This window comes from Arvicanthis niloticus, chromosome 22 (genome assembly GCF_011762505.2).
Source record: "Arvicanthis niloticus isolate mArvNil1 chromosome 22, mArvNil1.pat.X, whole genome shotgun sequence".
Lineage (NCBI taxonomy): Eukaryota > Metazoa > Chordata > Mammalia > Rodentia > Muridae > Arvicanthis > Arvicanthis niloticus.
In genome coordinates, this window is record NC_133429.1 from 36,626,668 (window position 1) to 36,651,790 (window position 25,123).

Genomic DNA, 25,123 nt, shown 5'->3' on the forward strand with positions numbered 1-25,123 from the left:
CTCTATTGACATTTTGACATGATGAACCTGGTTCCAAGCATAGCAGGCAAATCTGCCTCCCGTGCCTCTTCTGCATATTTTATATAATCTGGGGGCTTAAAAAATATTTTTTTAATCTGTAATCTGTGTTAGAGGAAGTGGTGGTGAGGGGTTTAAATTATCCATACCCCATCTTGGGTGTTAGGAAATAAATAATTTATGTATTCACTCACCAGAAGCTGTACCTATCACACTACTACTGTGTGATACATGTGACACATGGAGGGGTTACTTGGGGTGACTTCACAGCACTCAATAAATAATGAAACTTTTGTACACGTCCACACTACAGTGAGGTTTTCCCAGCCTCTACCACAGTAACTGTTTCTGAGAGTCTCTAAGTACCTTGAGCTCTGGTGCAGAGCTGGGCAAACCAAAGTTCAAGTTCCCATTCTCTGACAACAGTCTGTTGACCTCAGGTGCCCTGGGCTGCTCTGAGCCTCAGCTTCCTGCTGTTAAAGAAACTCAGTGAAGAAAGAAGAGGTTCTGCCTCTTACTAGTCACTATCCTACCTATAGGTGATGGTTTCATCTGTGAGTTCAATCTGGTTGTTTGTCTGCCCTATAGTCACTTAATTAAGTGAAGTTATTTTAAACGCGATGAAAACAGGATTCATTCATACATTCATTCAGCCAGAGTATGTGAAAGCTTACTACTACAGGACACTCATGTGCACTCTTAAGTACTACATGGCAGGCTGTGGGAGATGTGCTTTTCAAGACCATATTAATCGATCCTATAATGGAGAGAGTAGTACTATTATTATCACTGAGTTAGAATTTAAAAATATGAGCTCTGGGACCAAATTATCTGGGTCTCACTTTGTGATCTAAGTCAAATGACGGTTTTTCCAGGGCTTCTATTTTCCCACATGTAATACAGAGCACTACATCAACCCCATGGGGATCAAGTAGAACTAAGTTCACAAGAGGTGGGCGAGCAATCAACTTCGACTCTATCCTCAAACTTTCACAACTGTTGGAACAGGACATGGACACAGAACTTTTGGTTCTGAAGCCCCAACCTCTCAAAAAAAAAAAAAAAAAAAAAAAAAAAAAAAAAAAAAAAAAAAAAAAAAAGAAACCTAGGAGAATATAGCCCAAACCTAACTCAGCAAAGGCTTTGGAGACTAACTGCAAGCTTTCCCTCCCTTATGGGTGTAGTCATTTCTGTTGGCAGCAGCTGAGGGACCAAATGGAGCCAGGAACTCTCAGGAGAGATCAAAGTGCCTCAGAGGTCCCTCTCTCTGATTTTGATCATGGCAACTGCCGCTCCATCCCCCGACCCCGCCCCGCCTTTCCCTGCAAGTTCTCTTTGTGCTCAAAATCTCAGCTTGCAATTTGGGAAAACTTTACAGAGCCAAAGCCTGGGTTTGTTCTGAATCTCCCATAGTCGAGGGAGGTGGGCTTGTCAAGGGGGAGGGGGCGTGTCTGCCTTAACCTGATACTGGGTTACTCCGCTGCCTAATCTTTGGTTATCAACTATTGCCCTCCACTGTAACCGGGGAAGTTGCTTTCTACATTTGGCATCATTAACGAACTGCAACCTTTAGGGAAACAAGCAAAAGCCCAGATGGCTGCATTACAATTCTAGAGGAGGAAGGTCTGACCTAGAGGAAAAAGCAATATTCATCTTTTGGTATTGCTGAGTTTATGGACTTAGCAATGGTGAGAGGCCAGACATCAGGGAGACCCCCTATGGTTCGAGAGGACCATCCCACCTCACCTTGGCTTCCTTCCCCTAACCCCGGCCTCCTGGATATTAGAAGCCAGCTGGGTCCCCGAGGTCGCCTGCGCTCGCTCAGCTGTGCGAGCCGCCTGGCGGGGTGGGGCAGCGCGGGGCACCGCCTCCCTCCATACCTTCTCTCCCCGTGGATCACGTAGGAGCTGCGGAAGAAGCCCAAAAGCTCGTTCTCTATCAGAGCATTGTAGATAATCTTCAGATTGTAATGCCTCTGCGCGTCCAGGGTTCTATTCAGCACCACCACCAAGACCTGCGTTTGTGGGTAGAGGAAAAAGCCTGCTACCGGGACAGCCCCGAACGCTCGGTCTTCCGCTACTTGCACCTTCTCCACAGCCACCCGGGAGGCGTGCAGAACCACGTAGCGGGTGGCGTTCCGGCACGCGATCTCCACGTTGACCTCTCCAGAGAAGGTGAAGTTCTCCATGAAGGCGGTGAGCATCAAATTGTAGTGCAGAGGCTTAAGGTGGCCAGATAGGCGCAGCTGGGTCCAGGGCTGCCACTGCTCCTGCTCTTCCTCCGACGGCGGTTGGGTAGACGGGGTCCCCGGGGTGCCCACCTCGCCCGTCTCTCGCTGCGAGGATTCCCCACCCGCGTGGTGGTTGCGCCGGGCAGATCCTGGGTAGCTGCTGTTGCCGCTGCGCTCGGGGAAGCCCCCGAGGCCACCGTCGGTGCCCGGTATCGCCGCGCTCGCTCCACACTCGTCGAATCGCAGGCTGAGCAGTACCGCCAGCATGGTGACAGCCAGCAGTGCCACGATGGACACGGCAAAGGCCAGCACAAGCCTCTTGTGCACTGCGATGTGGCGCTCCGTGGTGCGGGGTCTCACTCCCACCGAGTCAGCCCACGGGTCCGAGAGCCCCCTGCCGCTTGCCCGGAGCGCGGCGTCGTCTTCTCCCATGGTGGCCGCAAAGGGTGAACTGCTCTTCTCGGCCCCCTCCTCCTCCTTCTTCTTCCTCTTCTTTTTCTTCTTCTTCTTTTTCTTCTCCTCCTCTTGCTCCCCCCTCTCGCCGTCCAGGGCCATCACACCGCCTCCTCCTCTTCCCCCGCCCCCTCCGACACCCCTAGCGGGCGGGCCACCCGGGCCACCTCCAGCGCAGTCATCGGAGACCGCACGCGGGCGGAGGGCGCGACGCCGGCTGGGACCCTAGGGAAGCCAGCTGAGATTCTCTTAAGACAGACTCTGAAGGCTAGCGACGACCCAGATGACCCCCCATCAGCCCCGCCTCTCTCCAGACACCAGCTGAGGATAGCGGGGCAACCAGCTCTGGGACGCGCCCAACTTGGGGAGCGTGTCGCTCGCCGGGTGCGCGCTACTCGTCGGGCTAGCACCGGGCGCCCGGGCATACGCCGCCCCCGCCCCTGTGCGCCTGCGGTTCGCGTGTCCTCCCGGGCGCCGCACTCTCCCAGGCTGCCGGCGGTTGCTCTCTCACCGGCTCGGCTACGAGGACAGAGAGCGCTGGGGAGAGCAACTGAGCCTGGGGGCAAGTTAGGGCTTCCCCCCCAGCTTCCCGCACTCAGGCAGCGTTCCGTCTTCTGGGTGGGATGTGCTCGCAAAAACAGTTGCGGCGGCGGCAGCAGCCCGGAAGGCGCTGGAGCCTTCCACCCTGCAGTGGGAGAGGAGAGGATGGACCAGAGGACCGAGGAAAAGACTGGAGTAAGCTAGCCGGAGGAAGTCCCACGGCCGCAGAGCATCCGTCCTGAAGAAGCCTTGTCCACCCTGGACACTTTAAGCTGGGGTGGCGGTAAAAGGCGTGAGGTTGCGGACCGGCCAGCAAGCCGCCCGCCCGCGTTCCGATGTTGCTCTGCCCTCCGGAGAAGACAAGTGAAGAAGTGTCCGGCCGGGGCGTCCACTTCAGGTAGATGAAGGTCTGAGCCGTGTCCCGGGGGGCAGAACTGAAGTGCGTGTGTGCCAGCGCGAGTGCATGTGTGCGCGCGTGTGTGCGCGCGTGTGCGTGTATGTGTGTGTACACGGGCTCCGGGTTTAGATTGCCAAGGGTTACTCCAGCTGCATTCAGGGACTGAAACTCTCCCGGAGAAACGGGAAGGAGAGAAAGGGAGCGAGAGAGCGAGCGAGCGAGGAGGAAGGGAAGGAAGGAGGGAGGGGAGAGGTTTAGAGGCAGAGGCAGGCTCTGGGAGATTAGAGAGCTTTTCTCCGCTCTGTCACAGCAGACACCCACTGCCACAGAGGGGGTTGCTGAGCTGCCTGCAAGAGTACATTGTAAATCTTCAGCGCAACAAGCCCCGCAGTCACCCCTCTTCAGACTCCTTGGACCCTACTGCGGTTCCCTAGAGGGACCGCTGGAACCTTGGGCTATTAGCATCCAGAGCAAAGGCAGAGCCTGCTGGGGAGACAGTGTCAGATCGCACTTCAAGCTCGCCAGAGGATTTGGACGATTGTATGCAAAATTGAAATAAATTCTCCAAAGCCTGACTGCATATATTATACTGGTGTAGTGAAGCCAGGTGGGCAGCCTGAAATAATGGATAGTAATGAACCGGTAGAGTCTAAAGACTAAAGACAAGAGACCAATTTCCCATAGGGTAGATTTTGTTTTTAGATTGGGGAAAGGATTAAAAACATGATGCCTACAATACAACATTCGAAAATGAATAGAAGGAAAACTGGGGGGGGGGGGGAGGGAAGGCTTCATGACTTTGGAGTTTAGTAGGACAGTGTATCAATACATCACGTGACCGGTCGGCATCTTACTTCACCTGGGCAACGATTACTTTTTGCAGCTCCCCTGTATCATCATAAGAAGTGTTTAAACTTCATTATAACAGTTATGAACCCCAGAGTACGCTAACAGGAAGAATCATCAAAGCACAGTGTATAGCCTGCTGGCCGCCTTTGGACTCTCAGGAGTTTGTTGGAGTTCTCCATTAGAGTGTGTGTGTGTGTGGGGGGGTGCTATCAAAAACTTAAAAATGTGACGAAACAGTTGTGACTAAAACAATGCTTAGAAAGACAGCCACCTTGAAAGCGACAGTCAAAGAGTGAATGACTGACTCAGTCAATAATAAATGAAGAAATGTCTCTTTATATGTTTCTTTTGTTTCTTTAAATACAGACTGTACTGTATTTAAGTATTCATGACCACCATTGTTTTCCATATATATACATATGTATATGTATATATATGTATATGTGTATATATATATACATATATATATATATATATATATATATATATATATATATATGGCTTTGGGATACTGGGGAATGGGGAAAGGCGATAACATCTGAAATGTAAATAAATAAAATATCGAATTAAAAAAAAAATAATAATAATATTGTTAAAGCCTGGCCACTAAGAAGACCTCAGTTACACAACATGAACTTTAAGTTGGGAGCCTTGCTTTGCTTGCGGAAGTTCTTTTCCTTGTATCCCTAGATGGAGTACTTGCTCAATACCATGTTTTCTAAAAGTCCACTTGCATCATCGTGCATGTCTGAGATAGGTGCCAGGGTGGGTATTTTTAAGCACGTTGTATGTGGGCCGTCAACAACAGACCAGGGGGAATGCCACATTCTGTTCCAGTTACTTTTTTTCTGCTCTGTTTTTAAGCGTCTTTTGTTCTTGCCTTTTTCATATAGGTCTGGCTAATGTGCATTTTAGGAGTTGAGAGCTGAGGGGTTAGATTGTTTTCCCAAAATTAGGAAATAGGGTTTCGTAAGCCAAAAGAGCACCTGAGCCTCAAAGAGTTCACCATGTTCTTCAGTACTTCAGGGCTCTAATCCAGACATTCAGGAACCCTTGCCTAAAGGACACAGATTACCAGCTGCTTCTAGAATGAGTCCTGAGAGTCTAAGCACCACTATCTAATGAAGAAACTACCCTCCAAGGGGTCTCTGAGGCTTTTCTGTCTCTAATATGATATTAGTCATGGGCACTACAAGGCCTTTACGTTTCATGTACTCATGAAAATTACTGCTAGGTGACTCTCAAATACTTTGCAATTTTAAAAAAAAATCACTTGCTGATTAGGAATGTTTCTCCTGACTGGTTAAATTAGTAAATGGATTGTTTTTGAGGCACAAATGAAGCAAATTCGAGTTTATTAACATAAAGTGGGCACAACTTATTAGCTTATCGATTCCCATTTAGTGTGGTTTTACCCAATAAACTGAGTATCAAAGATCAAGTAAGTAAATATTTGTTTCTCTCCTGTTAATATAACAGTGATTTTTTTTCTTTTTGTAATTTCTGAAAGTGTAAAGAACCTGAGAAAGAAGCATTGGTGGAATAAATTTTTATATTATCTTCCAAGAAAATGTTCACCCTACTGCAAACCAAAAATAACAGAGAAGAGGCAAAATTTCAGATTGGGAACCTAAGAGGAATATTGAAGGAATTAACCACAAATGCTTGGTTTAAAAGTTGTCATTAGCATTTAAGCTCCTTGATTAGTAAAATGTTTGGCTTTTATCGTCTAGAATCATACAGTGTTCTTCACAGGGGAGACGCCTTCTCGGTGTTTGACACTTAGCAAGAACTATTTATCTGTTATGAGAAATTCATGCTTATTTTTTTCTTTAACTGACATTAAGATGTTGTCAATATTAGATCTGGGGACTTGTAAAAGTGAATATAATCTGAATGCTTAAAATTCATGGAGCCCACCAGACGTTGATTTTAATCAAACCTGAACTTTGATCCTGTCGATAATCAAAATGAACTGTCTTCCATGGAGCAATGGTCTTTACTCTTTGGTTGTTTAAACTTGGACTGCCTTTTTTCCCCACGCTGATTTATATGTACATGCACAACTTGAGTGTCCTTGCATACTCAGTCTCTGGAAGTGTGATTAGCTTCTTCATGTCTAGAAACTGCTTGGCTCAGAAGAAAGAGCTAAGTCCCCACTCAACCCTCCTAACCTTTTATTATCATATCCTTCTTACTAAATCAACTAAGTTTCTTGGTGTGTTACTATCAGAGGGTTGCAGGAGGTAACTTTTAGCTCTCAGGAGTTAATTTCCTCATGTTGCCAAGAGGTTTTTCATCTTCTCCATGAAAGACAAACAAAATTTAAGCTGGGGAGACAAGCTCAGTCAGTAATGTGCCTACTTTGCAAACACAAAGACCTAAGTTGCATCCCCAGGACACCTGTTTTAGATGGGCATAGCAACATATAATTGTAATTACAATATTGAGGAAGCAGAGGTTGAGGAGTTTAGGGACTCTCTGGCCATTCAGCCTAGCTTACTTGGCAAGCTCTTGGGCAATGAGAAACATTCTGAAAAGAAAAAGAAAAAGAAAAAAGAAAAGAAAGAAAAGTGAACCATGTCTGAAAGTGAACCATGTCTGAAGAACAGTTCCTAAAGTAAGCCTCTATCGTCCACACACATGCACACACATGTTCACAAGCACATGAACACACACACACAAAAATAAAATTCAATTTAAAATTTAGGGAGGAAAATGACATTGTAAAAACTGTACTGGCTAATGCACAAGAGACACTAAACCAACCAAGATGCTACTCTGACAGTCAAAAAGGCTGGTGTGCTAAGAGCAGGAATATGTTTCTGAAGACCACACACAGCTAAAGATGACAGCCCAAGGCAGAAATCTCTGCTGCCCAGCTGAAGTGGCGCCTCCATGTGGCGACAGAAAAACAGCATTTTGAAATCCAAAATAGTGATAAATTTGATGAAAATCTTCCATTGTGCAAATCCACATTACACCAAAGTTATTGGTTATTCTATAGTCCACAATTTAAATTTTTCGTAACATTTGCCCTGAGTCTTTTATAAAGAGTTTCATGCAAAAAAGGGGTCACCTCTTCTATTAGAATCTTCCTCATGATCTTGAAGATGAAAGACAGAATTTTTAAGAAATGGAAGTTTCAGTTTGCCAAATAAAATTAATACCTTGATTTAACTGTTGGTTATCTGACTTTTAAGACATCAGCCTGAATGAAAATGTTGGGTGAATCTGAATATGTCTTTTTAAGCCGCCTGAAAACTGCTGAAGTTGGTTTTTTTTTTTTTTTTTTTTTTTAATAACGTGCCTAAAGTGCCAATATATTAGCACATATTGTAAGTCCTAGAGAAGTCATATGGTTGTGCTGAATGGAAAACAGAGTAGGTCTCCCTAGATGACAAATATAAGAAGTATGGCTGTAATCTATGATAAAATTCCCAGTCCCCACATTTGCTGTTACATACAAAGCGGAGAGTACAAAGAATTCAAAATAAAGTTCTATTTTTGGGGGGGTTTCTACTGCCAGGTTTAAACTCTTCACTCTGGGCTTTTTGGTTTATGATCTCTATAAGAAAACTCCATAAAAAGCAAAGTATGTATCATGGAAATGTTTATAGTTTAGTCATGAAAGCTGCAAACATAATATATACCAAAGTGTACAAACAGAATAGAGATTAACCAGTTAACTTCCTAGAGATTTTTTTTCCATTGAACTACTCACTCAATTTGTCCTGTAGCTGAAGAAATGGAATAGAAAATTTATAAAACCAGGAGTCACCAAAATGTAAGTTTCTCAGACACTTGCTTGTAGATATATATGGGAGGGAAAGTAGAAGTACCAGTGATAATAATAATAATAATAATAATAATAATAATAATAATAATAATTGCTTCTTGCCACTATTGTTTTAAGTGTTTTGTCCCAGCTCATGAAATCATGAAAATAGCCACCAAATGGACAATGTTATTGCTTCTTCCATTAGGAAACTGAGTCTCAGACCAGCTAAACATCTGAGGACAGAGGCATTTAATTAGTAAATGGCACAGTTGGAATTCAAAACGAAGCAGTGTTCTTCTATCACCTGCACATTAAAGATTGTGGCATACTATTCCCTGTAAGGTAAGCCCAATGTAAACTATCCAGTTGTGTAACTGATATTTGTTACATAAATTATAAGATCAGTATTAGGACCAATAGCTGAGACCCTTAGGATGGAGCTGGTCTACCTTGGTCTCTACCCCATCCAAGCAGACAGTTTCTGCTAAATGATTTACATTATCAGAGTGTTGGCTCAATGAAATGAAATAGATAAAATAAAATACAATGGAACCCTGAGAAAAGTAATCATTTTTATGAAGTAATGAGAAAAATAGAAGAAGAAAGTACAGTATTATCCATCCTATGTTGAGAACAACATGATTGGAAGAGTTGACTAGAATTTGTTTGCATACAAAATAAGCAGTTTATATCTCAGAAATCTTAACATTTGAACACATCATTTACATACATATACATACATATATATGTGTGTATATATACATACATACACACACATATATACATATATATGTTATATATGTATATATATAATATATATATATATATATATATATATATATATATATATATATATACCAGGATTTATATTCCAGCTCAAAATCATGTGGTTTAAATGGTGTCTGACTTCTTTAAGCTATGAAGAACACCTGCCTCAAAGGCACACTTCTACAGGTAATAATGTAAATAGTGTAAAGCCACATGTATATTTCCAGTTGCTAGCCTGTGTATCTTTTTATCAGGAAATGAAGAACAGCATTCTTTCCTGGTCCATCATTTCCTCTTATATTCAAAGAAACAAGCAAAAAATCACCTAGTCTTACCCATCCCATAGCACTGAAACTATATGGATTCTCCATCCTTTAATTTTAGGATTACATAGGAAGACTATGCCAGTGTAATGGCTTTCTTTTCTTTCTCTGTGCAGACTGTTCTGAGAGTACCACACTCCACACCCTCACATAGGCTCAGGGATGCCCTCACATGCTTTGAAGTTAGAAGAAGGGTGTGAATCTCTGTACCTTCCAATCCTAGGGCCAGGAGTTACTCTTGAAAGTCAAACAGCTGAACTCTTACTAAAGTACCTTTTTCTTGTTTATTAAAAACAAAACAACAAAAAACATTACTTAGTGCAAAAGTGGCAGCTTTTCAAGTAGAGATACGTGCCATGAACATCTGGTGATCTTCGTATGGTCCCTGGGACTACCATAGAGGTGGAGGACACGACTGACTCCAAAATGTTTTCCTCTGACATCCATGGACATGCCATGACATACATGCCCATCTATACAAACATACACACATGCATGCATGCATACATGCATGCACACATGCACGCACACACATATATAGACACATAAATTTAAAACATCATTCATGTGTTATAATGCTATAAATATCAAAAACCCAAATACAGCAATCTATTAGAATTCCTTAAGGTTAAATATGCTGGGTCTTTTTAAAACTTAACATGCTAAGCACTAGATAAGATGGTGGGGTCAGGGGAGAAACAACTAGACATGGTTTATGGCCAGATAATTGTTAATAAAATCTGTGCCTAGGGGAAAAAAAAAACAGAATAAAAACTTCCCTCAGAATAACTACACATATAACATCAACCAGCTCCGACCCTTAAACACTCAGCCGTAAATGGGATGTCTCCATCAAATCCCTCCCCTCAGGGGAATCCTGAGGAACTAGAAGTGTAAATGTGGTAAGAACCAGAGGGATGGAAGACACCAAGAAAACAAGGTCTGCTTAACCAACATGGTCGAAGCTCATGTGAACTCACAGGAACTGAAGCAGTAATGCCAGGTCTTCAACAGGTCTGCACCAGGTCCTCTGTATTACTGTGTATTACTGCTTCCGGTTTGGTGTTCATGGAATTCCTGCATGTGCGAATGAGTGGACCTCTGGTGCTTGCACTCTTATTCCTCAGCCCTTTTCCTTCTGATTGTTTTGTCCAGTTCCAATGTGTTCATTTTTGGTTTATCTTATTCTCTTATCTTTTATCTTATGATTTAAAAAAAATGAATGGACGAAGTAAAATGATAACCTCTGGAGTTGGAAGAAACTTTCTACTCCACAACAGTCCTGGAAAAACTACCCTGAAGACAGACATTTGGAGTTATTTACCATATTAATATGTGGGTGATGACTTCATCAAATAGGACTCATTCTCTTAATAGAATAGAATGCAGAATTGATTTGGTGAGTAACTTTGCCTGGGATCTTCATTCTTGTCACTTTTTTCTTTAGTGCCACCTTGTGGGTTAGACAGTAACATAATATTTACTATAGAGGTTTCAATTTGGAGTTTGGGCTCTATCCATCCATCTATCTTTCTGCTGTATTAAATCTAGTATTAGAAAATACCATAGTAAATGATGTGAAACTATCACACACACACCTTTTTTTTTTTTTTCCAAAAAGAACCAACCACTTCAAAAGATATTTGCCACAATTCTGCAATCATCCATTCAGGACACCAGAACAATTTCTCAGAGATTGAAAATATTGGAGTCTACACACACACACACACACACACACACACACACAAATCAATGTTCATTTACAGGATAATCACCAAACTTATCTAGGATCTCATAAGTGGCAAGCTCTACCTTGTGATTTTTTTTTCTTCTGTAAGAAAAAAAATGTTTTTTTTTTCTTAACTCGGGATCATCATTTCTACAAGAGTGTCCTGTGGGAATTGATTCTTTGGGATCTGAAATGCTGCTTAATCCTGTTTTCTAAAAGCTCCCATATCTGACTCAGTCAGTATGTACTTACTTCTGGCATCAGATTGAATGAATTTGCATCGAGTTACCTTACTCAATTTCTTCTGAAATTATGCTCCAGCTATAAAGGGAATAAGGAAAGAGGCAGGATAGCGTGCGGCAATGTCTTTTTAAATTGAGAAACGCAGGGGATGTGTTAAGCTCCCTAACGTCTTCTATGTATTAGAGATGCTAAAATAATCTTTTATCTAGCCAGACAAACAGTAATGGTTTCACCTGAACACGCTGCTTTTATAGCTAAGTGTGTGTGTGTGTGTGTGTGTGTGTGTGTGTGTGTGTGTGTGTATGCATGTGAATGTGAGCCTGCACATGTGGGCACATGCATGCACACGTAGTGGTGAAAAGACCCATTTTGAAACTGCATTTATGAGGTCAGTTCAGAACAAGAGGAACTGGTGTGTAATGCAGTCTCCGTGACGTCTTGAGTAGGTAAATATTTGTATTTGAACTCTTGTCCTATTTTAAGACTTGAAGGTTATAACATATTATTCAGAAAGTAATTGTTCCTGGATATGGCAACAAGGCCTCAGATTTGACCTAAATGTCATCTTTGCTGCCTACACATAAGTAACAACAGGAAGTTAAGTATTTTTATAGAGTTGCTAAAATCTGATTACAGAACTAGAGTCGTCAAATTCTACCGGTCATACTGCCAAACCCTCAGAATTTCACTCCCTGTTCATTTTTAACGTGGATGACCTACATGTTTTATCTTTGTAAGTGATGTGTTATTACTTCCAACTCAGAGAAAGGCATTTTAATTGTTACTCTTGAAGTCTTTTGATATTTTAATCTCTCCTTGACATTCTGACAGACTTTGTTTCCCTCCAGTTTGGTTCAAAAACAAAGCAAAGGATTCCTTGGGACAGCAACAATGAACCTGTCATCCCCCATTTAACCTCTGAATGTCCACTACTGAACAGGTGCTTTTGCTTGGAGTTTCACCTAAACAAATATATCAGGAAAAAGATACTTTCTTGCCTGAGGACCATATGTTGTCGATTTTTCTCTCCTGCTTCAATTTCAGCCTTAATAATAACAGTATGTCTTCTTTCACCATAAACTGGGTCTTCTCTAGAAAATTCCTTGTTCGTGTGCACAGTTGGAGGAATAAAAGCCACAGTGAATACAAATAAGAGATACCTCCACTAATTCAGCGCCTAACTCCAATAACAAATTTCATCTTTGTACTTTTATAACATTCTTATTATACATGAGGCCTTTAAAATAAAATTCCAAGAAGCAAAACCACATTATATCTTACTTCATTACTGATTTCAAATTAAGCAGATCCAAATTAATTGGGTTACATTAGATAGCAACGGCCTTTTCCTTTAATGTCAAAAAGGCTTATACGATTGCCTTCCAGTTTTTCAAAATGAGACTGCATCAGATATTTTTCTTGACATTTCTTGTGGATTCCAGTTTCGGTTTCCAAGGATCATTTATTCCTTTAATCCTCCAATGTAGGGAAGTAATGAATATTGATTCATATTTATAAGTACTAGCATCCAACTAGGTAAGCATAGTAAGGGATGGCTATTCGTGTTCTATTTTGTCTTCTAGACAGAAAATCAAACCCATTGAAAGCAAATGATGCGTTTTATGTCAGTGTATGTCCATAGGTTAACATGAATGCTGACAACCACTTCCTATGATCATCGGGTCATATATGGGATGTATATGTCTTATTTATCTGTACCTATCTATGAAGATATAGGCACAAGGAGATGAGACTGGAGACATGGGCTTCCTATGTTTTTCATAAGGGCTTTATCAGTCTCTGTCTACCCTAACTGTAATAAAATGCACAAGCAGTTCCTTGTACCACTCCCTCTTTTTCAGAGCTTGCCAGGATGGCCAAATTAAACAGCTGATAATAATCATCCAGATAGATAACTCTAATACTGCAATTATAGGATCATTTCTCTATTTTGGTGAGATTTACCTATAGTAGCTGCCTGTTTAATGTTCAATGTTCTGTAGCAACTCTCTTTAAAATGTTCAGCGCAGGAGCTATGCCTTCTAGGATGTACAAATAATCAAGTCTTAGCAATATTACAAAACATAATCCACATTATGAATTGAGCAGAATGAGCCCTCAGATCTGATTGCCTGCGGCTCAAAAGTTAATGCTGCTGAGACACCCTGTATATATTAGCTAGGTGAATGGAATTACATTAAAACAGGAGAATGAATTGTGGTCTGGACCTCAGTCATGCTTCATCAGTCTCTGCCTGTTTTGCCTGCCTGTAATAAGGGAGCATCGGCATTCCCAAGTCTCTCCTCCTGTCCATTTCCACACTTACAAAGAGGATCAAGCCTTGGGGGTCCAGTTATGAACTACTTTCATTCAATTTTTCCAGAAATGTAGGATTCTTCATTTCTTTTTCGGGAGTCCAAGTTGAAGGGATACACAATACCAAGCCTAAAGAAACGAAAAGTTTTAAAAATAATAATTCCAACAAGAGCATCATGAAAAGGCACATTGACATTTCCAAGATGCAAGTAATCAGCTCCAAAAACAAACAGTTCCCTGTATTAGCCACGTGGTTCTCATTAATATTCCAGAGCACCAGTGACTGCAACATATAGATCATCAGGAGGGCTGACTGTTTTCCTCGAAGCCACTGGCCTAGAACTGTATAGGGCTGAAACTATGTCAGTAGCAAGGAGAGTTTTTAGCTCATCAATAATAAAATGTCTAAATATTAAGAGAAAGCAACTGTTTCCCAAAGCTGAAACATTACAGAATGTAAACACTACAGGTTTCTTTGCTTATCTCTTTTATAATCAATTACGACCTTTTTTCATGTTTTAACATAAAGCTTATCACATATATATACATACATATATATATATGTGTGTATATATATATATATATATATATATATATATATATATGTATGTATGTATGTATATATATGTGATCCCCTTCCCTGGGGCAACAAGTTTCTATAGGATTAAGTACATTCTTTTCCAGTGAGGTCAGACAAGGCAGTCCTGTGCTATATATGTGCTAGGGGGTGGGGCCACAGATCAGCTCATGCATGCTCTTTGGTTGGTGGCTTACACACTGGGAGCGCTGAGGAGTCCGGGTTAGTTGACACTGTTGTTCTTCCTATGGGGTTGCAATTCCCTCCAGTTCCTTCAGTCCTTCCCCTAACTCTCTTCCATAGGGGTCCCTTTAAATATATATATATATATATATATATATATATATATATATATATATGAAATATTTTTTAAGAATTTTATACAGCGTGTTTCAATCACATCCATTTTGTTCCCTCATACTTAAGGAAACTGATTCTTCTTCTCCCAGAGGTTAACAATTGCCAATAGCTTTTCAACTTAAGGGTGGGACTTCACTACTTAAAAGTAACTGATACTTTCTTTCCATTGTCAACATATTTTCCTGCTAATCTACTGAGAAGTTTGTTACAGAATGAGCATGTGACTACGTGAAGTTCAAATGATTCTCCATGATTCTAAAGAACTATCAGTCACCCCACAACAGCTCCAAACATCTACAGTTGGTAAGTGTCGAGAGCCCCCACGCTTGGGGGCCAAAATATCTCAGACTGCTCTATCACTGTTGGAACCCGCACTGCCAAAAGCCTTGGGGGCTAAATTGTTAGAGCCTAAACTGCCCCAAGCTGCTCTGGTCTGCGAGTTGGGGTTCAGCAAGAGAGAGAGTGAGGATGGACGCAAAGAATGGAGACCAGACAGAGTGTGATTCAATCCCATTTATTCTTCAGTCTCTCTTCTTCTCTCCAAGTCCCTAGTTCCAAGTCCCTAGTTCCTAACACCAAGTCTCAAGTCCTAATCCCAGTCCTAAATTGCTAGTCTCTTTTCCAGTTCCAAGTTACTTCTTCCAAGTGCAAGTGTCTAATCCAAATATCTGTCTCGAGTCTCAAGTGCCTACTACAAGTGTCTAATAATTTCTTCTGTCTGCCTCTCACCTTTTATATGCCTCACTTCTAAGCCATGCCTTTAAGTCATGCCCTTAGGTCTTATCTCTAAATCACACCTTTAAGTCTCACACACCCAAGGGAAAATCCTGGGTATCTAAAACAAGATGTTATCAGAGTGTGCTCAGCTGTTGTAGGCTATTGTAAACAAGTCTCTTGTCAGGGTATATGGCTCAAGATGGCTGCAAGGATGATAGCCACCTTCTATCGGCTCCCCACAGGTAAGCACTAAACAGATAAGCAAACGAATGGCACTTACTGTTTCCCCGTGCCCTTAGACTCCAGTACTGTACCATTAATACCTAGGAAAGTCTAATGAGAAAAAAAAACACTCCAGCATCTTCTTAGAGAATTAGAGTCCACTTCTTTGTTAGCTATTTAACAACCCAAAGAGAGGAGATGAAATGATGAAATATACCCCAAGTAAATCTAATTTTTATCTAAATATTTTCTAAATTGTCCCTCTCAAATATGTGAGACATTATTGAAAAAAGGCTTTAAACTCACATTTAGAAATTTCTTTCCAATTCAGTAAACTGGTATAAACCTTACATAATGTGATTTAGTATCAGCTTTCAAAAATGACAAACCTAGACTGAGACTTTTGGAGTCAGTCTGGACTGTAACTGTTGACAGGGCTCTTGTGCTTACAGTAAAAGCTTCTTCAGGACAAGAGCATGCATCCATAAAAGAAGCAAATCTAGAATATACTTTCAGCCTTCTATGTGCATGGGCCCCTTATGGACAGATTCAACCTTGGTGGCTCAAAACAATTCAAAGCAATATGCATCCGTCTGTATTGAATATATGTAGGCTTTCTCCTGTCATTATTTTCTATAAAATACGGTGTTAGAAACTGTTTATCTAGGGACTTATATAACATTAAATATTGTAAGTACTCTTCAGATGGTTTCAAATATGTGAAGGATATTCATAGGTTGTATGCAAATGTTGCATTTTTATATAAGCATATTATATTTTGAGCATTTTATATTAAGAATTCTTGAGTCAACATATGTGCACACAGTGTATACCATTGGTCCTAGAATTGAAAGCATTCCCCATAGAAACTGAGAGACGTCTGTATCAAGTCTTTCCTCAGTATATGTTGAATGGAATTAACATTCCATTCAATATGTTTGGCATTGGTTTTTCTTTCTCTAATCTAAGCCTCAAGTCTTCCTCCTAGCCCAGCACATTTGGGTCTATATGATTTATACGCATGCTCTTGGCTCCTGCTAATTGCTAGCAAAACATTTATTTTTTTATTTGTCAAGAACCAGACACTACCTTTTGGGTCTTGGCTTTAAAACATTGTGCCACGGTGTTAATTGAAAGCATTTGTTTGTCTTTTTTAAAGATATGAACAGGTAAAAAATATATCATTTTTTCCTTGAATACAACAATAGGCTAAGCAATAATATTTGATCTTTTCATTTTCAATTCTGGAAACCAAAATAATATATTGTTCTGGGGGGATAATTTGACTATATGTTGAGACAATTTAAACCATTCCCTAGAGAGATACTTCACAGAATGCTGGATTCTGATGTGCACGTGTAAAAGCAGCAGCACATATGGTCAGATCTGCCCTAAAATACCCTAACATGCTCACAAAATGCAATAAATCGCAAATTTTTGTGTTTCTTTTCTCACAGCAATGTGTATACACAGGCAGGTATAAAGTGGCTACAGCAGTGATAATATTTTCTGTATTCTAAGCTGAAGTTGAATAAATAAAATCCTCACACACTATGACTTTGCTGTTTTAATAACATCCCTTTCAATTTCTGTGTCTATATGAAACCTACAAAACAAGTCAGCATACACAGTTCGGTTTTAAAATGATGGACATCCCTGCCTTATTCTCCATAATAGTCCATGGAGACAAGGCTGACACACAGAAGGCTCCCAAGCAAGTTAGAAGTGGTGCAAAATGACAATTGGTATGTGTGGGGACCCAGTATTTTGTTCTGGAAAAAGTTCAAATATGGAAAGGTGTAGGCTCAGAAGAACCCTATGGAATCGAAAGAGTAAGTATAAAACTATTGACAGAATTATGATGTCCGGGCAGTGGTGGCACACGCCTTTAATCCCAGCACTTGGGAGGCAGAGGCAGGTGGATTTCTGAGTTCGAGCCTGGTCTACAGAGTGAGTCCAGGACAGCCAGGACTATACAGAGAAACCCTATCTCGAAAAAAAAAAAGACAGAGGTATGATGAACGGAGAGATCGTAGATAAATGATTGATATATAAATAATAGATGATAAACAGATGATAGATGATTGATATACAGAAAAATATATGATAGATAAATGAAACAGGTGATTAATAAAATCTAAAAAGATGAGATCGATGAATAGATAATAGATAAGTGATTGATTAAAATATGAAGTAGATAGATGATACATAAATAGATGCATAGATAGATGAATAGATATATAGATGAGAGATAGATAGATAGATGAAAGAAGATAATAGATAATGCATAGATAACTGATAAATGATAAAGAGATAGATGATAGATAAGTGATTGATAAGAGATAAAGAGATAAAGAGATAAGATAATGGATAATAAATATTAGATGATAGATATATAGATATATAGATATAGATCACATATAATATTATCTCACTGATAAGAGATAAAGAGATGAGATAGATAATAAATAGATGGATAGACTCACAGACAAATAAATGATAGACTCACAGATAGATAGATGATATATGATAGGTGACTGATAAGAGATAACAGATAGATCAGTAGATGAGAAATGGATGGATAATACGTGTTTAAAAATAGATAAAAAATAAGTGATAGATAGATGATTGATTGATAATAGGTAAATAACTCAATAGATAAATGATAAATAGACCCCACTTACTAAGATTCAACTTAATATCTTCAACTTTATAGAGCTGCCAAAGCAATACACAGTTCATAGAAATCTAGTTCTGTTCTTTTTCTCAGTCAAACACAGTGTGGTTCGTGGCACCCTTGTGATACTGAAGAGCAGCAGTGAGCTGAAGCTCCCAGTCAGCCACACTACAAGAGAGGACAGCTGATGCCCTAGCAGACGGCAAGCTAAGAGTGTTTGATAGCTGAAGTGTAGAAATGTATGTTTAAGTTATTATCAACTTATAGTGACTATATCAAGAAATGACCCCATTGTAAGGTGAGCAGTGTATCTATACATATTTGTTTCTTTATATGTATACACAGACAAATACGTAACATACAAATAAATCTGAACTTATGTGGGTGAGCATATATGTATATTGGAATAACCAGCAACAGTGATACTTACACAACAGTGATTAAACTTACTGCCCAAGTCTTGGTTCCTCAGTATCTCTCTCCACCAGAGGAAACCACAGCACTGCAGAGATTCCGATGGTGAGCAAGGACAAAATGAGCTTTAAACACATCCATGTGACAATAAGAGTCAGAATGTTCTCAGAAGATAGTGAGGACCTGACAAGGGGCACATGACAGCTTCTTGAAAAGACTCCCAGCAATAAAACCTGAAACAGCTTGAGCACCACAGTTCATAGTGAAGGGTCAGAGACATCTCAGTCAGTAAAGCATTTACTGAACAAACATGAAGACCCAAGTTCAATCCCCAGAACCATATTAAAATCGAGATGTGCTGGCACCTGCTTGTAATCTCAGCGTGAGGAAGATGGAGACATGAGGATCCCTGTGGCTTGCTGGCCAGCCAGTCTAACCTAATTAGTGTAATTAGTAAAGTCCAGACTGTATGAGAGACCCTATCTCAACAAACAAACTAAGATGTAACGTGTTCTTCTAGCCTCCACACACAGGCACACACATGTTCACCTGTGCCTGTACACACAAATGTCCATGGACATCTACATACACACACGAAATGAAAAAGAAATAATGAGATTAAAGTTTTATCGACCATGCATTGAATTGGAAGTACTGTGAATTTATGCTGGCAGCAAATAAGTAAACAGAAAGCAGAAAAATCTGGTTCTTCAATAGTGACCACAAATTCGGGCAAGATATCAAAGATTCTGGCTTAGTGAAATTGGAAATTAGAATTTAAACTCTCAAATTATAATACAAATATTTTTATCAATTACTGATCAGAAGAAATTTTTGCTCATAATAGAGTCACATAATAGACGCCATCTGAATCAAGAGATCACAGCTAACACCTGTAGTAAGTAAAAACCAAAGAGTATTATAGACCACACAATGGACAGACAGAACTCCACATCAGTTCTCCAACATCCAGACTCCCTCCTCCCCCAGTCTTAGCCTGATTACAATCAGAAGAAGAACCAGATAATGGAAATTTCAGTGAAATGAGTGACCATGCAAATCCTCAAGGTCATGAAGCTAAGTGAAATTGTATGGTGTGTACCAGAGTAAAGGAGGTGGGAAGCCAATGTGGGATGTTGAATTGGCTTCTTTTTTTTTCTTACAAAAATTAATTACAGGATGAATGAAGCACACATGTACTCAGTTGACTTCTTCAAACTACATAGTACTAGAGAAGAAATGTCACCTCTAGGAGTGAGTGGGGTCAGAATGAGGTCAAGAGATGCAAGTCAACCACACTCAACTGCTGTTGCCCTCTATAGTTAAGAATGTGGTAAGTTCTGCATCACTATAAGAATATCACCAAGGACAACTTGCTGTAAGTGAATATTATTAGAATCACAGGTATCACTTGAATTCTATCTCCAGGAGAAGGGCAACTATCAGTTCACCATCCTGTTCATATGTTTCCTAAGTCTGAAACTTTGAAAATGAAGCATTGAGAAAATATCAATTTTGTGTTCATTATTATTTTTTAAAGCTCCCGATGTCCAAGGTTAATCAAGCAGGCAAAGGAACATTAGCTGACATTAGTAATGATGGCGTTAACTGTGGCCGATAAGATGAACTAATTACATGGTGTCAATCAATCACGTGGTGGAGTAGGTCTGGGAGGAGTGGGGAAGGGAGAATTCGACTGAAACACTTTGCACAAAATTCTCAAAGAACTAATAAAAACATATTGGGGAGTTAGATATGCTCTCCTGGGATCCTATAGGCTTTGGGTCGCTATTCAACCTTGTCCTGTGATGTAGCCCATGTGCCCATTTTAAACAGAATATAAGCACTATAGTTTGAAATTATATACAGCGAATGCTTTTATTTTTTATTTACATTTCATTTCCTTCTCTCCTACCATGCCTTATTTCATTTCTGAAAGCATCATCACCCCTACCATGAGAACATATTCAAAACATAACCTGTCTTCCCATACTCTGCTCATCCCCACGGCAGATAATTAAAGCAGCACTTGCTGAGACAGAGGAAGGAAGAAGAGTTTCCTGCCTACCACCCTTCATCAGTTCCTCAGTCCCGTCCATCTTGATCACTATTGGCCCCCGTATCTGGATTAAACATTTAAACTGCTCTTGCAGTGAGAAGGTACTAATGGGGCTCCAGCAATTGTTCTTTTCCCAGCCTCAAGACTTAAATTCCTCACTCGAAACATGAAAAGGAGGGAAGCCAGGGTATGAGCATCTCACTCTGAAAACATTTGTCTTCTAAAGTGTCCTCCTTTACATGGAGTAGAGGAGTAGGAACAGTCTGCCACACTTTGTCATGGATGCAAGACATCATTAAAGGCAAGGAAGCTTCAAAAGATCTAAATTCAGATCACCTTCACTACAGTTAGACTAGCCACCTATCTCCAGCAATGACAGGAGAAATGGAAAGAACTCAACAGCAAACAATTATCTTAAATCCTAAGCGACAATCCCAATAGGCATGTCTGAGAAACAATGGCCCCGCCTTGGATTTGAAGATGTAGTTTACTTCTTTTGCTTCACTGTGGCTTTTTTGAAACTTGGTAAATATACTACTAAAGAATATTTGATTTCCCATCAATATCACTCCAATAGGATGGTGACCATGACAAGGGCAATGATGACAGTAACAAAGATATTGAAAAATGGATGGGGTGCAACTAGGCAATATTATATGCACCTTTAAAAGAACCACTGTTGATATGGCCATTTCCTCTAAGACAGTCATATTTAAGAATGAATTGCCACAGCTTATCTGTACATCAGTGACCCAACCTGCAGGTCCTGGTTATTTGTGGGCACGAGGAGGACTGCAACCTGAAAGAAGAACAGGCGAGAGAGAGAAAGGACTCAAGGAAGCAATTGCTTGTCAAGAGTCGTGTATTAAAGCACAAAGCGCATTTTTATACTACAATTCTTAAAGGGAGGGGTAAAGGGGTCCAGGTGGTGGGAAAGTACAGAATCTTTTTGGCCTGTGCCCTGAAACATTTTGTAGTCTACCTGCTTCTCTCAGAAGATATGGTACACTGCTTTGAATCTATGAGTCTATCTGCAGCTGCCAACCCAGATCTTGTGGTTGCCAGGCAGGATGAAGCTGCGGGGGACGTTGTGCAGGTGGGGAGAAGTAGGGGGTGAGGGTGAGAGGCGAGGGTCCTGCCTTCTGACACATCAGAGTTATTGATCACTTCACAGGGCACTTTATTCAAGCACAGCACATGGTACAGCTTGGTTCATGCAATGGAGCTGCTCTCAGAAATCTATGCCTCTTTTCTGACAAGGATGCCAAGTGTTCTGTCCCAGAGTCTGCTTTAAACCTTTCCACAGACTTCAGTTTCCCCAGAAAGGAGCTGGGATGTGTTTCCCAACTCACATGATCTCTTTCCAGCACATATGTAAATGGAAGTATTCAATTACAAGGCTTCTTTCCTGCAATGTGAACTAAAATCGTCACCTCAGCTTTTTATGCATTTACTCAAACGTGTGTTTATGTTACAAGGTCTTGCCGTTAGCATAGTAAACAAAACATTCAAGCTCCTGACCTGTGGGGATTATTAGTCAAATAGTCCCAAATAACAAATTTACATAAAGTAAAGAAATCATATCCAGGAAATGTTGAGCCAAGGAATAGGAGTTACGATAATTAAACATAATAACTGGGTAAGGGTAAGTGTCACATTTGAATAAATAACTTTATAAAATGATGTATGTAGAGACCATTGAGGGAGAGAAGGGGGCAATAGACCTGAGATAACCATGTGGATGGCGTCTGAAAAACAGAAGTAGACCTCTGTAGCTAGAGTAGAGCAAGTTAAGGTGAGAGAAAAGTAAATTAGTGTAGAAAATAATAGGTAGCTAAATTGGGGTGATACCTTCTCCTCTGGGTCCATGGGTCCTCCTGGGTATCCCCCTACTATGGAGCATCAAGTCTCTGCCAGATTAGGCACATCCTCTCCCACTGAGGCTAGACAAAGCAGCCCTGTTGGGGAATGAGTATTACAGTCAGGCTACAGCTTTAGGGAGACCACCCATTCCAGGTGTTTGGAGGCCTACATAGAGACTGAGCTGCATGTCTGCAGCATATTGCTAGGGGCCTGATTCCAACCCATGTGTGTTCTTTGGTACGTTTCTGAGATTTTTTTTTTTCAATTAATTGCCACTATTTTTTTCTCAGACTTTGTTTTTAGTGCACTTCAGTTTGCATGAATGCTGTATATCATTCTCAAAAGACAAATGCATCTTTGAAAATAACTGACTTTGGATGAATTAAATAATTTGGAATACCACCAAAAAATCTGGAATACCATATTTAGCATGCAAGATATGCTCAGGTTTTCCTTGCTGAAAATCATGTATTATTTTGTGAGTGTAAATTCTTTAAATTTTTCTTTTAAGATTTATTTATTTTATGTGTGGAGTGTTCTATCTGCATGTACACCTGCATGCCATAAGAGGGCATCAGATCCCATTACAGATGGTTGTGAACCATCATGTGGTTTCTGGGAATTGAACTTGGGACCTCTGGAAGAGCAGCCAGTGCCACTCTTAACCACTGATACATCTCTCCAGCCCCATGAATATACATTTTAAGATCACAAGGGGTGGAGAGATGTCTCAGCACTTAAGAGAATTGACTGCTTTTGCAGAGCACCTGGGTTTGATTCCCAGCACCCACATGGTAGTGCAATGCCTTACCTCTAGTGCCAGAGGATCTGATATTTGATACCCTCCTCTGGCCTCCATGAACACCAGGCATACATGTGGCACACAGACATACATGCAGACAAAACATATATACAAATATTTATTTTTTAAATTTCAGTTTCAAATGGTCAACACAACTTTGTCTGATCTATTAGCATATAGATGAACTATTGGGCTTTACCCTGTGGTACTTAATGGAAATCTAATACCTTGCTTTGGGAGCAGCTGCATGAAGAGGCCCAGCTTTGACTCTTCCTCCTATAGAATGTACCATCTTGTAATGGGGAAGCTCTGCAAAGATGGCCTAGAGTCAATTCCTGCCTCTTATGGAAACAAGATGTCCTTCCAAGTACCACCCAGTGAACAACATTGCCTATAGGTTGATAACAGCCCGAGTTGCCATCCAGGGTCCTTCAACTGTGACACAAGCAACACATGTGACTGGGATTTCATCAGCCTCGTGACACCTCCCTGAGCTATGGTAGCCAACTACAATGATCTTAGACCTCTTTGGTTCCTATCTGTTAATAATAATAAACTCAATTTTTATAACAAATGAGTATGATTTGTGCCTCAGAACCCAAGGTCTGGTAATTCTTCTTAACACCTATTGGTGTTAAGTTATAGGTACCAGATCTAAAGGGTGAGTCTTGGTCTGGAGACAGACAATCCATAGGAACCAGTAGGAATGTAGCTAAGTGAGAATTTATGTTAGTGGATGGTTGTTAACACTTGTGGAGTGTTGCCTACACTTTCTCAGTGAACTAAGACGCAAAGCCATCAACTGAGTAAACTTTGGGGCAAACTTTTGAATATTTGAGTGAAAGGGGGAAATAAATTATAATGGTATAATTAGATGTGTAAGAAGAAATTGAATATGAAAATATTTGACCTTAAAATCATTAAGCATAGGTGTCCACACAACATTAAGGGCTCAGAATTAACTTTTCCCAGGGACCACCATCTGCCAGGTGGCTGTAAGCCTAGAGGAGTCTGAGTTGGATTTAATGGGATTAAAGTGATTGTGACAGAAAAAGAACAACAAAGGAGATGCAAAAGTTTCAGGAGGATCAATTATTCAGATGAACCAAAAGAATGATAGATAGAAAAAATAAGAATATGAAAGATAAGGAGATAAAACAGTGATTGGGAGAATAGTCTTCCCCAGGGAAGAGCATGCCAAGTAGTGATCCAATACCAACTGGTCAACCATGAAAACATACACACAAGTAGCATTATACAGACTGAGCAAGTTGAATGTGTGTATTTAGGAGTGTGTGTGTGTGTGTGTGTGTTCATGTGTGTGTATGTGGGGTGTGTGTGTGTGTGTGTGTGTAAAGACAATTACTTTTTAAAAAGGTCATGAACCACCAACCAAAGAGTACACATGAATGAGTTCATGGCTCCCACTACATATATAGCAGAGGACTGCCTTATCTGGCATCAGAGAGAGGTGAGGCCTTGGTCCTGTGGAGGCTTGGTTGCCCCAGCATAGGGGGATGCTAGAGCGGTGAGGCTGGAGTGGGTGGGTGAGTGAGTGGGGGAGAACCCTCTTAGAGGCAAAGGGGAAGGAGGGGATGGAGTATTTGCAGAGGGGAGACCCAGAAGGGGTACAACATTTGAAATGTAAATAAATAAAATAACCGATAGATAGATAGATAGATAGATAGATAGATAGATAGATAGATAGATAGATAGATAGAGATAGAGAGATAGATAGATAGATAAAAATAATTTGTGTCTCTTTAAAAAATAAAAGAGGTCATG

At 40.7% G+C, this 25,123-nt stretch overlaps 1 protein-coding gene and 1 long non-coding RNA gene across 3 annotated transcripts in view; one reads left to right on the top strand and one right to left on the bottom strand.

Moving 5' to 3' along the window:
• Trhde (thyrotropin releasing hormone degrading enzyme) overlaps positions 1 to 2,803 on the bottom strand; it is a 389,580-nt gene extending 386,777 nt beyond the window's left edge. The window contains exon 1 of the mRNA XM_076920240.1: positions 1,899 to 2,803. Within this exon, the coding sequence (XP_076776355.1) occupies positions 1,899 to 2,803 (905 nt within the window). The remainder of the gene's footprint in view (positions 1 to 1,898) is intronic.
• A 749-nt stretch (positions 2,804 to 3,552) lies between these two features.
• LOC143436191 (uncharacterized) lies at positions 3,553 to 23,884 on the top strand. 2 transcript variants are annotated; one of them, XR_013106370.1, is made up of 6 exons: positions 3,553 to 3,638; positions 8,474 to 8,610; positions 10,592 to 10,758; positions 14,786 to 14,887; positions 19,793 to 19,947; positions 20,628 to 23,884. It is a non-coding gene; the product is annotated as an uncharacterized LOC143436191 (long non-coding RNA). The 2 variants fall into 2 exon arrangements; XR_013106371.1 differs by having other exon boundaries at positions 10,612 to 10,758; positions 20,554 to 23,884.
• Positions 23,885 to 25,123: the final 1,239 nt, after the last annotated feature.